At 32.8% G+C, this 16,280-nt stretch overlaps 3 protein-coding genes across 4 annotated transcripts in view; 2 read left to right on the top strand and 1 right to left on the bottom strand.

Annotated features, from left to right (window-relative positions):
- Elys (AT hook containing transcription factor 1 homolog) overlaps positions 1 to 16,280 on the bottom strand; it is a 90,677-nt gene that overhangs the window by 49,228 nt on the left and 25,169 nt on the right. For both annotated transcript variants that reach the window (XM_072545961.1, XM_072545970.1), the window contains exon 6: positions 13,838 to 14,232. In XM_072545961.1, coding sequence (XP_072402062.1) covers positions 13,838 to 14,232 — 395 coding nt within the window. The remainder of the gene's footprint in view (positions 1 to 13,837; positions 14,233 to 16,280) is intronic.
- LOC140442422 (uncharacterized) lies at positions 1,154 to 1,947 on the top strand. The gene is made up of 2 exons (XM_072533495.1): positions 1,154 to 1,408; positions 1,475 to 1,947. Exons 1-2 carry the CDS (start codon positions 1,312 to 1,314, stop codon positions 1,945 to 1,947), a joined length of 570 nt encoding a protein of 189 aa, XP_072389596.1. The 5' UTR covers positions 1,154 to 1,311.
- On the top strand, positions 3,712 to 4,863 carry LOC140451981 (uncharacterized). Its single transcript, XM_072545983.1, has 2 exons — positions 3,712 to 3,755; positions 3,816 to 4,863. Exon 2 carries the CDS (start codon positions 3,847 to 3,849, stop codon positions 4,702 to 4,704), a length of 858 nt encoding a protein of 285 aa, XP_072402084.1. The 5' UTR covers positions 3,712 to 3,755; positions 3,816 to 3,846; the 3' UTR covers positions 4,705 to 4,863.

The raw sequence follows: 16,280 nt of genomic DNA, 5'->3' as shown, positions 1-16,280 counted from the left end.
CCAACATTCGGCACCATATGTGGTAATTGGTTCTACAATTGCTCTGTATACGCGAAGTTTGGTATGCATCTTTATTTTATTAGACCACAGTAATGAATTCAGTATTCGTGGTATTTCCTCCAATTTTTAAATATTCTGTTTTGCTTATGTTTACAGTAAGCCCCCATTTGGCATATTCCTCAAATAATTTTCGATTCATATAATTTATATCTTCCTCATCGGTTGCAACCACCACCTGATCATCTGCAAACAACAATGTATACAGAGTTTCTTGTCCCACTTCGATGCCCATAAATCTACATTTATTTCTCCAATTCCTCAATGCTTCTTGGACGTATATTTTAAAGAGTGTCGGTGACAAACAGCATCCTTGCTTTAGGCCTTTAGTGACTTTAAATTCATTTGAGGTTCTGGTTCCAATTTTTACACAACTAACTGCATTTTCGTACAATTTATATATCGCTATACATCGATATACGTCGAATCCAATCCGGACCTTTTGAGGACCTCAAACATTTTCTTTAACGGGACACTACCATATGCTTTCTCAAGGTCTATAAATACCAATACCATAATATTAATTACTCCCTAAAAATGATAACTCGCTTTTATTTTGAAGATTTATTTTATTCTAACACGGTTACATTAGAATATGACATTACGATAATTTAGACTACATTATAAAACACAACCCAAGTTTGGCGTGATTGGTTGGTGGGTGGGTCCCAATTTAAAAATTGGCGGGTTTCATGTTTATTAAAATGACAACTGTTTGTCGCAGGTTATGTATCTCTCTGTTTGGCGTTGTGGTTTGGCGCTTAAACATCTTTGATTAGGCGGTTTTATACCAATTTGCCAATAAGCAAGTACACAAAAAATTTTAATTTAAATTTTTCTCATTTATTTTTAAAAATCTGTTAAATTGTTTTAAAAATCTGTTCGTTAGAACACCATATTTAATTACCTAAGACTTTGTTTTAGAAAGCAATTATGGATTCTGTCTATCCATCTACTTCAACAAGTCCTATTCCATCTACTTCAACAAACTATGAAATTAACTCAGGAGCCTGCCATCTTTGCAGCAAAATATTTAAAAATGTGGAGTTACGAAATCATCATATCAAAAGTATACATAAAATAGATGTTTCGAATAAGAAAATAAATCACATTATTTGTCCCTTATGTGAACAAGAAACTAATTTAAAAAGCCATGAGAACTTACGAAAACATCTAAAGGAAAACCACCAGGTGAGTATTGAATTAATAACTTTTGAATTTTCTAGTTTACAAGAATATGAGACATGGAAAGACATGCAGAAATTTGAGACAAGTTATGTTAAACAAAGAGCAGTTTATAAAAAGGAGTATAAGATATTATACTATGATTGTAACAGAAGTAACTTGAATGGTAGGTCCAGTACTTTGTTACTTCAAGTAATTAAAACTTATACTAATCATACTAATCTATATTTAGGATATAAGCCCAACTATAAAATTAGGACAGAGAAATCTGATGGATCAATTAAAATTAAAGGAGTGTGTCCCTCCAGGCTGATTTGCAAACTGAGAGATCAAGGACAAGTTTCAGTCAGTTATTGGAAAACACATGCTGGACATAAAGAGGAATTAAGAACCATGCATCTGTCAAAAGCAGAAGAAAAAATGATTGTAGAGAAGTTAACATCTGGGGTGCCATCTAGCAGAATTTTAGAAGATTCAAGAAAATTGGAAACACCAAAACTAGAAAGACTTGCCTTATTAACAAGTCAAGATCTCTCAAATTTGTCCAGGAAGTATAATACATATAAGAAACGAGATCAAAATGATATGGTAGCAACGGCTTTAAAGGTTCAGGAATGGAATGTTAACAACAAGAATTACGCTTTTTTATTCAGGAAGGAAGGTAAAGACCAATCATTTTTTTATGCCTACCACAATTATAATTAATTCAATTCATTTATTCAATATAAATTTTTAAATAATATATCTCCTAAGATTGTAGTTATTGGTTTTTTACATGAAAGCTAATTTTGTAATGGAGGTGCTGATTTATGGGGCAAATTTTCTAGTTTTTTATTTTACTAGACAACCCTTTTTGGGTCTTAGTCTGTTTAAGAATACTTCTCCATTCTGATCTATTTCACACTTTGCTTTTCCAGTTTTTGATTTTTAAAATTTTCATGTCTTGCTTTATTTGTTCCTTATATCTAATCTTCCTTTTGTTTTATTTCCAACTGGAATTATTTGTTTATTTTGAAAGGGATTACATCTTATTTCATTGGTTCTACACTTTTCTTATACTGAAGTTGTCCTATTTGTATGAATATTATGATATCCAGATCCTGGTATTCCCTTTATAGTTAAAATGTATATCTTATTCGCATACAATTTTCTGTTACTGGTTTATATACGTGGCTCAAGATTTGTCTTTCAGAATTACCCTATTGGCTTTCTTCACTTTTAGTAAGTGTGCATGTTTCAGATACATATGTGAATAAGGTTTTATATAATTGGCACTTGTTTGGCACAGTTTTTTCTTGTATTATTACCTGACCTTTGTTGTTTAATTAAGCCATGGTAACTCTTATTGGTTATGGAGATTCTTCTACCCAATTATTTGTTAACACTAGTATTGCATATGACTAGTTATCCTATATAAAGTTTTTTACACTTGAGTGCTATACTATCCTATAGTTAGGTGTTGTAATCACTGATTACCTGCTGTTTTGCAGCTACATGTATTTTATATTAGCTCCATTGGTTTTCAGTTTACTTGTCCATGCAGTTCGTTTTATCTGATTAAGTTCCTCTTTAATATTTTATACTTTGTTCTTACTATTATGTTAACATCATTTGCAAAAGCTAGTTGTCTGCATACTTATTGATTATCGTTCCTCATGAATTTACTCTATCTACCTTCTTGAGTATCTTCTGCTTCTACTTATCTCTTCCCACATTGCTGCTTTAAGTTATCTTTTTTAAATAAGAACTCAACTGAACTCAAAAAATAGGACTAATGATTACATATTAAAATATACAATAAAATTTCAGTCTCTTACTATTAATTTATCTTTAATTATCTCTAATCTATAAATTTGGGTAAACTATAAATTTGGTGTTTTATTTTTATTAGGAGAACAACATGCTGTACTTAAAAAAGAAGATTTTGCCTTAGGATTTATGAATTCTGTAATGGAAGATAAATTAAGAGAATTCCCTAGCATAATTTGTATGGATGGTACACACGGCACAAACAAGAGGGGAATGGATTTAACAGTGGTGCTTATTAAAGATGACAGGAATACAGGATTTCCAGTTGCTTTCTTACTGTCAAACAGATTGGACCAAGTAGTTCAAGAGGTTTTTTTAGGTATGTATTATATGAGTAATGACAATTTATAACTGGTAAGTAAAAATAATTTTCAAAAACTTTTAGGTGCCCTCAAGAATAGAATACAGACTGAAATTCATGCGGAACATTTTATGAGTGATGATGATGGAAAATATTATAATGCATGGGCGAAGATTATGGGCAACCAACCAAAAAGGCTTTTATGTACCTGGCATGTTGTGAGAAACTGGAATATTCAAGGGAAGAAGAAAATCCAGGATCCAATTTTGAAGAAACAGATGAAAACTGAGATGAAAAGAATTATTAATGAAACGGATGAAGATCGATTTATGGAGTTGTGCAACAAATATATAGTCAAATTACAAGAGGCAAATGAGATAGATTTTTTTAATTATCTGGCAAGGTAAATAAATATATGAAATCATACATTTTAAGTCATCCTTAAGTATATTTTTTTTTGTAGGTATTACTTTCAGAATGAAGAGAGAATCAAAATGTGGGCCCATTGCTACAGAAGAAATTCAGGAATCAATACAAACATGGCGATAGAATCTTTCAACAACCTACTGAAGACCAACCACCTTAGAAGAAATGCTGCAGTATCAATCGAAAAGTTATTGGACACAATAGACGATCTAGTGGACATCAAAATGTGGAAGAGGATTATAGACATTGAAAGACCAAATGCGAACAATTATCAAGATAGGGTTATAGCAAAAGCACACAAAATGGCAGAAACGATGAAAAACAAAGTAGAGGTTAAGAGAAATGTGAAGGTATATGGTCAATTTCAGGTAAAGTCATTTAGAGATCCTAATAAAATATATAATGTAAATATAAGGCAAGTATGTGAAAATGAATGTAAGACATTGTATTGTAGAGTATGTAAAATTTGTATTCATCGCTACCAGTGTGAGTGTGCCGAATATGTGGTTAGGAATACCTTGTGTAAGCATGTGCACTTGGTAAGAATGCATGAGGAGCGCGAGGGAACTAACTCTGTTTTAGATGATGCTGCAAGGTGTTTGGCAGTAACTTCAATTATTAAATCAAAGCATCAGGAGGAAATTAATGAGTTTGTCAGAGGGAAGGTAGAACAGACAAATGTCATCCAGGAAAAAACCAAACGAAGTCTTCAAATAGAAAACTTGGTAAATTTAGTAAAAACCATGGAAGACTTAGATGATGAAAGTTTTGCAAGATTACATGACAAAATTGTGAGAGACATTCAAGGAACAAAGCGCAAAGTGAAAGTGAAGAAAGAATTTCAGGAAGAGGCAAAGAATGTTACAATGAAGCGAAAAATGGAGAAACAGGAATATTTTCCTTCCAAAAAAAAAGGAACTGAGTAAACATTAAATTCGTTTAACAATTTTTTAGCTCACAAGTATTTTTTGTTTTGTATCTGTATTGAATTTTTATTATAGTTCTATAACAAGAAATGTTAATTCTATAACAATATATAAAGTTCTATTTACAAGAAAGTTAGTCAATTTAACATTATTATTCATTTTACTTGATTAGTAATATAGTGTAATTTTTTATAAGATTATATGTAGGCACACTTATGGTTAGGTCTGAAATTTAAAGGTAAAATTTGTACATTAAAATAGGCAATGATGTTATTTATACACTTTTATATTAGAATTTTATTTTTAAATCGGGATGTACTGGGCCCTAGGCGAGGTTTAGAGGGGTTTTCCTTCGCCATTGCACCAATAACGCCCCCCCTTATTTGATTTCCTAGATTTTTAATAAAGAATAAAGACATTTTAAACAGCTATTTAGTGTTTTATTTGGTTTGCCATAGTTATTTCCAGTAAACCTCTGCTTTATTTTTGGTGAAATCTAACAGAATTTAGTGTAAGGTTCTCAAAAATGAAAATGGATAAATGTCAATTTAGATTTATGCAAGGCAGGTCTACAACAGCAATTTTTATTACAAGACAGCTAATGTAAAAATTTAGAGTGAAAGAGATAGACTTGCACATAGTATTATTAATCTTCAGAAAGCACATGATGAAGTTATCAGAAACCTGCTGTGGCAGAGATTAAGTAGGAAAGGAGTGCAGGTTGAATATGTGAGTGATGTATGAGCAAGTAACAACTAGTGTTAGAACGATTGCAGGTGAAACTGGCAAATTTTGTGTGAAAATAGGGCTTCATCACGGTTTCGTGTTAAGCCCATATTTATTCTCATTTGTGCTGGATTAGATAACAACTGAACCTTCTTGGTATTAGTAGAAAAGACTAGAGTAGTGAAGACAGGTCCTTGAAGAAAAAGAATTAAAATTAAGTTGGATATAAACAAAATATTTAGAATATTCTTTTAAAGATGATATTTCAAGTCCAGATAGAGTAGTTGGCTTGGATAGACAAGAACTCCCAAAAGATGATTTTCGGCTTTTAGGATCGGTATTACCGTTTTATCTATATTTCAATTAAAGGTAAAGGAAAGAGGTAAATTAGTTGATGTGTGATAAAAAAGGTACCAAGAAAACTAAAAGGTAAGTTGTATAGGAGTGCCTTAAGACCAGCTATGATGTATGGTACTGAATGTAGGGCAGTAAAAAAAGGGGGTGAACAGCAATTGCATGTTTCTGAAAAACCATAATCTCATAAAAAAAGCGGAGAGGTACTTAGTCCCTGGAAGAAAAAAGAACAGAGAGGAAAATAATTAGAGAAGCCGATCCTACATAGAGAAAGCTAACGAAAATAATAATGTTAATGAATGTTCTAGAAATAAAAATAATAAGAGGAACCTCTAAATCTTAATAAAAAATTACCTAATATAAACAATATCTATATACCTAATAAAAAAAGCATCACTAGCATATCAAAATAAAATAAACAAGTCAGAATTTAATTTTAATTAAATAATCTCAAAAGAAAAATAATTAGATTTCTAATAAAACTGAAATAGCCAGCTTAATCCTAAAATGTGAATATCATCCGCTTTGTACCAATACCACAGTATAATAAAAACTTTAGCCATAGTGCCAATATCTCCATTGTCATTTTAATAAACATAAAACCCGCCAATTTTTAAATTGGGACCCACCCACCAACCAATCACGCCAAACTTGGGTTGTGTGTTTTAATGTAGTCTCGATAATTTAATAAATGCAAAAAATCTCCGAAACCAGTCGCCCCCTTCTTACCATCAAAAAAAGTTATTTTAAATTGTGAGTATTTGTGTCTATTTTTGCCAACATCTAAAAGGTATGAACTTTTGTATACCGTATGGGACTGAGAACTGAGAGTGTTGAGCTAGCGTCGAAAACGCTCGAATGCGTTAATTTATTTTTCCAAATTCTAACATTTTAATAGAATCAATTTGTTAATTTTTTTGTTTATTTTTGAGATCTGTAAAAAATATGACACCCATATTTTTCTTAAATGACATAATATAGTATGCGATAAATAATTTGAAAGCTAATGACTATTGAATTATGAAAATGATCTTGAAATGTATTTCCAAAAATTTAACAAAAATTTACCAAAATTATTGAAAAAGACCCTTGTAGCATTTCAAATCACCTTGTATATGTTAAAACACCGAAATATTTTCAACCCTTTTGCGTCATTGGGATTGATAATATAAACATTTCTGGTTTGCATATAATAATTTTGAATTGTATTTCTTTGATCGTGTTCCGCTTAATATTGCGCGTCAAATAAATATCCACTTAGATTGCTGAGAAAGATATGCGGGGACGCAAACGATTTTTAAGAATGATGTCACTCTGCAATAGACGATTCAGGTCATTGTGAGTCCGGATTTTCTTTTTTAAATTCGTAATGATTTTTCGTTATTCGTTTTTGTCATGGGAATATAGCGTAAAGTTAGTGAGTAGTTAATAGTTTAAGTCAAGTTGGATTTAAAATTTTATAGGGGAAGCTCGGTGTGTAATCTTCAAAAAGCCGGCAAAAATTTCTATTGTGGAGAGGTGAATTTAATCAAATGCAAATGTGGCAGTTTTTTTTATTTGATCACCGATGTGTTGTATTGTGTCCTATTTGAGAGATTTGAAAAACAGCGTCACAACAATTTAAGAGGTCCACATGGTTTCAAGCAAGAAGTTGAGAAGCCGAGCGAAGATCACAGTTTCTTCTCGTCGAAGATAATCCGAGGCCCAAATCCAGTGCCCAACTTCCAAAGATTCGTCTATTTGTTTTCCCTGGTCAGTTCAGACCATTTTGTAGCTTGAGTGAGACGCATTTGGGCGTAAGGTAAAAATAAACAATTTTTAATTATAACCACATATTTTTTTTTTTTTTTCAAAAGTGGAAACCATATGTATACTAATATTTTTCAAAAAGGAACAGACAGTTAAGATTTGATTTCACGTACAGGGCGCTTGCGCATCCGCTTATACGTATTTCGGCCTAATAGGCCTCATCAGAACGGCTTTCGCTATCGCTCTGAACGTGAAAACAAATCTTTTCCGTCTTAGGAAGCAAATCTAACATGGCTTCGTATAGACGCAATGTAGCGACATCTGATAATAAAATCGTAAACTAATTTTCGAAACCAAATTCAGAATTTTGCTTTAATCTGTGCCTTCTAAGAATTGCAAGTCAAAACAGACGTTGATAAAGATGTTATGAGAGACACGTGGAATCTAAAAATTGCATTCCACAACATATCTCCTCAACTAAGCAAAATTCTTAGCGAATTGGTTTCTAGTACTCGTACAGAGTATATCGAAATAAAAAGGAAAAAACAGTTAAGATTTGATTTCACGCTTATACGTATTCGCTTATACGTATTTCGGCCTAATAGGCCTCATTGGCCAATAATAGGAATAGGCCAGTAATAGGAATTTTGTTTCGAAAATTAGTTTACAATTTTATTATCAGATGTCGCTACATTGCGTCTATACGAAGCCATGTTAGAGTTGCTTCCTAAGACGGAAAAGATTTGTTTTCACGTTCAGAGCGATAGCGAAAGCCGTTCTGATGAGGCCTATTAGGCCGAAATACGTATAAGCGGATGCGCAATCGCCCTGTACGTGAAATCAAATTTTAACTGTCTTTTCCTTTTTATTTCGATATACTCTGTACGAGTTCTACAACTCAATTCGCTAAGAATTTTGCTTAGTTGAGGAGATATGTTGTGGAATGCAATTTTTAGATTCCCCATGTCTCTCATAACATCTTTATCAACGTCTGTTTTGACTTGCAATTCTTAGAAGGCACAGATTAAAGCAAAATTCTGAATTTGGTTTCGAAAATTAGTTTACGATTTTAATATTTTTCATTTCTAATAATTATTTAAATAGTTACAACTAGCTGTTGGAACCGCTACAAAATGTCGCCCAACCATAATTTAAATTCCTATAGTGCCCCAACGTCTAGAGTTTGTTGTAAACCGACAGCACCATTGTAAGTTGTTTTTAAATCCTGTTAATTTTATTTGTATTAACTGTTTACGGTGAAGTAATAATAAATAAGTAATGTTTCTCTCTAAACCAAGTGTAGTATTATTTCCTTTAAAAAGATTCTAATCCTTTTTATTTTTCTTAGGAAAGAAAAGCCTTTCTTCCATCCAGCAGGAAGATTCTTGTAAACGGCGTCCAATTTAAATAGTTTAGGAACCTTCTTGTGTGTTTTGCCCAGGAAATCCATGTTTTTTTTTATTTCTCTTTTTGTAGTTACCCCTTTCCAGTGCCTGTTTTATTCACTTACTTACGGCCCAGCTCTCCAACCAAACCAAAACAATACGGCAGACTATATACTATAATACGGCAGGGTTTAAGAAAGAAGACAACAATACGCCAGACTATGACGTAAACTGGATAAACCAGGCATATAAAACAAAAACGTACAAATAAAACAAAACGAATAATGGAAACAACAGGGGTGAAATACGAAGAATAACCGGCAAAACTTTATATAATAGGAAAAGAAGTGAAAACATTAGAATGCAATGGAAAATATATCCAGTTAACAAATGGCTCCAAAAAAAAATAGAATGGAATGAAGATATTGAGAGAATAGCGCAAAACAGAACAGTACGAATATCTCGAGATAAATGATCAATAGAGTGAAGAAGCATCGGCCGGCTTAAAAATGATAATTTTACTATTACAAGTTACCAAAAATTGGATAGGCACTTTGCCTCTTTAGAAGAATGATGCCTCTTAAAAAGAATGAAGAGGTCGATAAAACAAATAAATTCTCTCTGAATGTGGGAAACTGGAGAAATAAATTGATCCATTACGGCGTTTTCTATAAAAGTTGACCCTACCAAATTAATACGGGTAGTCGGTGTTTTTTCCAAATTATTGTCACTCATGAGGGAATCACAAATAAATCTAGAAACATACTGAGTAACACAAGAGCTTTCAAAAGAGTTATTACTTGCTAAAAGACCTGTTTTAGCAAGTAGTTCTCCTTTTTTCATCCATATATATTTTATTTCATAATTACTTCAGAACATTGCTTCACTTTCGTTTATTACCTTAGGTTCCAATATTTTCGTTATTACATTTCTTTCAAGAATATTTAGTTATTTTTCCTCTATTGCCGCTAATACACTTAATTCTGAGACATACGTTATAATAGATCGTATAATCAATTTGTATAATTTCATTTTTGTGTTTCGGCGTATCTGCTTGTCCCTGAATATATTTTTGGTTCGGTAAAAGGCATTCCAAGTGTTTTGGAATCGATAAATAGTTATCAGAAGGCAATTAGTGATAAGAAAATATTCAAAAATTCATATCAGTGGAGTGGAATTAAAAAGAGATATCAAATGAAATTGTGTGCCACCTCATCAATCAGGATATCAGGTGAATAACAATATGTCTGATCAACAATATTTTTTTCCTACGTCAATGTCACAGCCCCAAACGAGTTACCATGATCAAAATCAACAGGCCATATATCAGCAAATGTCAGGCTCATCTTCTCAAACGCAGCCAATTTTCCCACAATATTTTTCACAACCAAATCCTCTACCTTTCCCCCCACACTTAGTATATCAAAATCCACAAAATCCACAGGTAGTCCAACACACGAATGAACAAGCAGCTTCTAACTCTGAATCTGAAGATAAATGGGAGACAGTAACAAATAAAAAAAGAATAAGAAGTCCCGAAGTAGAAATATCCAGGAAACAAACAAAATTAAGTGATTATTGGCTGCAACCACATTGGTTGCATATCATGCAACCACCTATTCAAACAAATAATTCTCAACAAATACAACCTGATTTAACCTATGCTCAAATAGTCAACAAAAATCAACCACAGTGTAGCAATAACAACCAATCAATACCAGGACCTAACCAACCTAATAACAACTTAGCCAAGTTGGAAGAAATGATGCAAAAACTCATGGAGCAAATGAGCACAATGATCAATTTGCTTACCACTGTCATTAATAAGATCGCTTAATGGCTTCACAACCAAAATATAAAATAGTAGTCTGGAACGCAAATGGCCTTTATCAACGGGCTAAAGAACTCAAAACATTCATACTTAATCAAAATATTGATATAATTTTAATTTCCGAGACCCACTTTACAGACAACTACATGCGGATTCCCAGCTACAAGTTGTATCATACAAGACACCCAGACGGTAGATCTCACGGTGGAAGCGTCATAATTATACGTGATTTTATTAAACACTCCGAAAGGGAAAAATATAACAAAAACTACCTGCAAGCAACCAGCTTAACAATTGAGGAAGCACACGGTCCAATAACAATATCTGCCATATACTGCCCACCTAAACATGCCGTTAAAAAAGAACATTTCCTAGAATATTTCGACACTCTAGGGAACAAATTCATTGCAGGTGGAGATTATAATTCAAAACATCCGATGTGGGGCTCTAGACTAACAACACCAAGAGGCAGAGAATTAGCTAAAGCAATATTAGAAAATAACCTGCAACAAATCTCTACTGGCGAACTTATTGGTCGTCTGACTTAAACAAAATACCTGATACCGTTGATTTCTGCATCACAAAAGGCATCGATACCAAAAAATGTAAAGCTGAATCATGCTTCGATTTATTATCAGATCACTCACTGTTTATAATAACAATCTTCGAAAAAATCTTAAACAAAGTACATCAACCAACTTGGCATAACACCAAGACTAACTGGTCCCAATTTAGAGAAAAACTAGACAGCCTGATCTCACTAAATCTGTCCTTGAAAAATGAACTCCAACTAGAATCAGCTGTAGATAACCTAACAAAAAGCATATAAATTGCTGCATGGTATGCGACTCCCAGCTACGAACCATCTCCAAACAGAAATAATGTGTCTCCCACAATTAAACAAAAAATCTCAGAAAAACGACAATTACGTAAAAATTGGCAACAGTCAAGAACGGCAGAAAATAAGGAAGCTACAGATTACTCACTCTGAAAAGCCACGAAAAAACTCAAACGGCCACAACAGCATAACCCACCAATCAAAGATGAGGCAAACACCTGGGCTAGGAACGGCAACGAAAAAGCTGATCTTTTTGGCAAGCACCTTCAAAAAGTATTCACGTCATACCCTTCTACAGAGAAAGAAACAGAACTAACCAGATTCCTAACAGCACCGTTTCAAATGGATCTGCCCCACACGAAATTTACAGTCAACCAAGTAAAACAAACAATAAATGAAGTCAACATCAAAAAAGCCCCTGGATTTCACTTAATCTCTGGCAGGATTCTAAAAGAAGTATCGAATAAGTGCATACAACTAATAACCTTTATATTTAATGCAATCCTGCGCCTAAACTACTTCCCTAGTTCATGGAAAGTGGCACAAATCGTAATGATCCTTAAACCCGGGAAAAGACCGAAAAATGCATCTTCATACCGGTCTATAAGCCTTTTGCCTATGTTACATGTTACATTCACGCTACGTAGAGAAACATACCCCCCTGTATGTATTGATAATTGTCTCATTCCTCAATCCGAGGACGCTAAATATCTTGGCATGCACTTGGATCGCCGTCTAACTTGGAAAAAACATATTTTTAACAAACGAAAACAGCTTGGAATTAAATTGAGAAATATGTATTGGATCATTGGACGCAATTCAAAACTATCTTTAAATAACAAAATTTTACTCTACGTCCATCCTCAAGCCCATATGGACTTATGGGATTCAGCTATGGGGCACTGCTAGCGTCTCCAATACAAACATCTTAGAGATTTTAAAACAAGGTACTGCGTGCCATAGTCAATGCGCCATACTATGTATCAAACGACGTGATTCAACACGACATCCCCCTAGAATCCGTGAAAGAAGCCATACAACGTTTTAGTGCTAAATACTGTGAACGAGTGCTAGTGCATCTTAATGCGTTTGCTCGACAACTAAATGTGCGGAACGTCTTTGAAGTGCGTAGACTAAAACGGCAATTGCCGTCCGACTTGTCCAACTGAACATTGTGTATTGTAACTAAGTGTATTCAAGCTAATAAAATTTTGATATAAGGTTGAATGCTCGAATAAATGAACTTTGAAAAATTAAAGGCAAATATCGAGCACAATTTTAATAATCAAATCTTGCCCAAGTACTTTCGCTTTCTACAGCATCATCAGGGGCATTTCATCAAATTTGGGCTATCCAGCAAGCGCAGAATGTAATAAACATGAAATTGAAACATAAATTGTACATAACACTACACTAAAACAAGGACAAACAGTTTAAAATTATTTAAAAAGATTCTACGCTACAATCTTGTCAGCAACAGGAGAGAGAATGGATCTCTCCTGTTGCCGACATGAATGTAGCGTAGAATCTTTCTAAATAATTTTAAACTGTTTGTCCTTGTTCTAGTGTAGTGTTATGTACAATTCATGTTTCAATTTCATGTTTATTACATTCTGCGCTTGCTGGATAGCCCAAATTTGACGAAATGCCCCTGATGATGCTGTAGAAAGCGAAAGTACTTGGGCAAGATTTGATTATTAAAATTGTGCTCGATATTTGCCTTTAATTTTTCAAAGTTAATAAAATTTTAATTTTAGAATTGTAAAGAGGTTACTCACTGGAGTAACTCTCTACATGTCTGCAAAAAAAAAACTCGATGGGCGCTAATATCACAGTTACATTAACAATAACATTTGTTCTAGATACTTGAGAATAATTATGTTACATGTGATGTCAAATTAAAACAAGTGATTGCATTAAAAATAAATATTTAAAATCATTTACAAATAAAAATTATATAAGTAGTAAAATGAAGTGTTACAACCATCGATTTTTTAATTTTTTTTAATTTTTTTTGTAATTCTACTATTGGTTAAATATTATATAACATTGTTCTGAAGCTATTTTCTTGTGGCATTTTAATATTATTTATTATTTTTATAGGGAACTAACCACAATTTTAGTTTAAATATGTTTATTTTGACACTTCATTTTCGTTTTACGGAAATGCTTCTGCACATGAAATGATAAAAATCGACGATTTCCGAAGTGCAAAGTAAAATAAAAAAAATAAAAAATAATTTTACATACCAGGTTTGGTCAAGAGCCATTGCCAAATCCAAAAACAAATAAATCACCAAAGAATGCTTGTAATTTATTCCAGCCCCAGTCACCAAATACGTTCTTATTAAACTTTGTAAAGATGGCGGAGGATACATGCCAGTTCCACTATCTTCATACCATAGGTTTAATAAATTTCTTCCTCCGCATTTCTTTTCGATCAAGTTATCAATAAATAAAAGACTGTCGGTGTTTCCGAAAGTTTCTTTTGTCAATATCCGTAACTGGGCACGTCTTTCATTGTAATATTCTGTTAGTTCTTTTGCAAAATATGGAGCACTGATACGTTCCGAATTGTCAGGTCTGGGATACGTTGAAGGGTGACACTCTGGCAATAGTCCTACATTTACTAACCACTGAAGAACCTAAAATAACAAGAGATTAGTGAACATAAAATTAAAAATTTATTTACAAATAATTGATTTATGCTGCCTATCTAACACAAAAAGCGGTGCCCAGAAGCTATACCGACCGAATTTTTAGAAGTGAGTACATAGAAATACTTGACTGTGAAGTGAGTACATTTTTAATATACATTTTTTATTGTACACTTTATTTGCTATCTGTTGTTCAATAATTATTTATGCACAAATGGTATTATTAAGATGATTACGCCCGTAGAGCAATATAATCCAGCCAGAAGCCTCTGGCCCGAGGGATGGATTTTGCTCGATGGGCGTAATCATCCGGTAACAAAACTAGTATATACAAGATTTTATTTTTCACTTCACATAATAGAAATACTAAAACTAGACATAATATAAAAACTAGAAAAAAACAACAGGGTGTTATAGACCATAAAGTCCGCTTATTATGCCCTAGGATATATGCCGTGTTTACGGTAACCGTATCCAAGCTAAAATAAACAAATAATATGCAAGTGAAAAATAAAAAAAATTACTAATAATCAAATGGTTTTTTTACTTAGATTCTAGACCTATTTAACCACCTGATTGGTTTGCTAAAGAAAAACAACAGTTTTAATATTTCCATGCTTTCTTTAAATTTGTAACACATTTTTAATTACTATTTCTTTCTTGCACAGGATTTCCTAACATTATCATTTGGAACAATGTTGGTGATGATACAAATAGGATTAAACATGGACACACGCTCCACGCTAAGGTGCCCGTTCTAAAGACTTTTTTAAAAGACAAACAAAACCAGTAACGGAAATATAACACAAAAGAAAATACAGTAGGAAAAACCACAACTAAAGTCCTACCATTTCACATTTACTGAATCTATGTATTGGAAAAATAGCTTGAATTTTACGTTTAGCGCGTTTGAAAAATTCCCATAAAATGTAGCTGATAATTAGATCAAGAGAAACACCGTTTTGTGGTATTTGTATACTTGAATCAAGTGTAGACTAGCAATGGTCCGAGCCGCAACAGCTAAATTGATTAAAATAGGCAAGACCGAACAATAACAAGGAATACTAAGCTCAGGTTGATCAATGTCCTATTTTTCGAATTGCTACATACGCAGCTGAAACATGGACATGGAAAAAATCGATAGGAGTAAGATCGAAGTCTTCGAAATGTGGGTCTATTGAAGAACTCTACGCATGTCCTGGACAGAAAATAGAACCAACCTGTCAATTCTGGAAGAGCTTTATATAAAAGACAGGAAATTAAAAAAAGTAAACCGAGCCTACCTAATGAACTAATTTCTTTGTATCGGCATGTAAGTACAGTTTATATACTCTTTCAAACTACATATTCATAATATTGGTATAATTTATAATATTATAATATACCTGATAGAACTCTTATAGTTACAATTTGTAGTTTTAGCATTTAAGTAACCTTACCGGAGACCTGACGATGAACAGCAAAATTTAGTGTTCGAAACCCGTCGTCCAAGGTACAATAAATTGATTGTGAGTAAGTCTTATATTTATTTCTTTAACGTCATTATTTACATATTTAGGTTAGAAGAATTTAGCATATTTTTCCTTGTTAAGAAAAATCAACTGTTCGTTTTCTTAATGCATTGTGCATCTTCCGCACGGAGGTGTGGATTAAATCTTTGGGCCTAATTTTTTTTGAACGTTTCTTCTAGAAGCTTTTATCATTTCCACACAATATTCACAAATTGATGTTCCAACAGCTTATTCAGAAAAGAAATTTTAAACTACTTTCGTGTGCAAAACAATTTGTAATACTCCCTAATAGGATATTTTTTTATTACTGCATTTTCTATGTGCTAACTTACTTTTTTCATTAAATATAGATTGATTTCTTAACAAAGGAACAGGTATGGGGGGCCCTCTTACTACAGTTACTAATCGACAATTAGTAGGTAGAAAATACATTAATAAATATCCGGTTAAGGAGTATTACAAATTAATTTGCAATACGCGAGTTAATTTAAAATTTCTTCTGAAGAAGAGTTTTTACAACAATCA

This window comes from Diabrotica undecimpunctata, chromosome 1, assembly GCF_040954645.1.
Source record: "Diabrotica undecimpunctata isolate CICGRU chromosome 1, icDiaUnde3, whole genome shotgun sequence".
NCBI classification, from domain to species: Eukaryota; Metazoa; Arthropoda; class Insecta; order Coleoptera; family Chrysomelidae; genus Diabrotica; species Diabrotica undecimpunctata.
This window is presented reverse-complemented; position numbering and strand designations above follow the sequence as displayed.

Excerpts from the sequence above, each read along its gene's own strand:
- LOC140442422 (XM_072533495.1), top strand. The coding sequence starts at position 1,312 with ATGCAGAAATTTGAGACAAGTTATGTTAAACAAAGAGCAGTTTATAAA. Across the intron at positions 1,409-1,474 it reads TAACAGAAGTAACTTGAATG|GATATAAGCCCAACTATAAA; the intron begins GTAGGTCCAGTA and ends ATCTATATTTAG.
- LOC140451981 (XM_072545983.1), top strand. The coding sequence starts at position 3,847 with ATGTGGGCCCATTGCTACAGAAGAAATTCAGGAATCAATACAAACATG.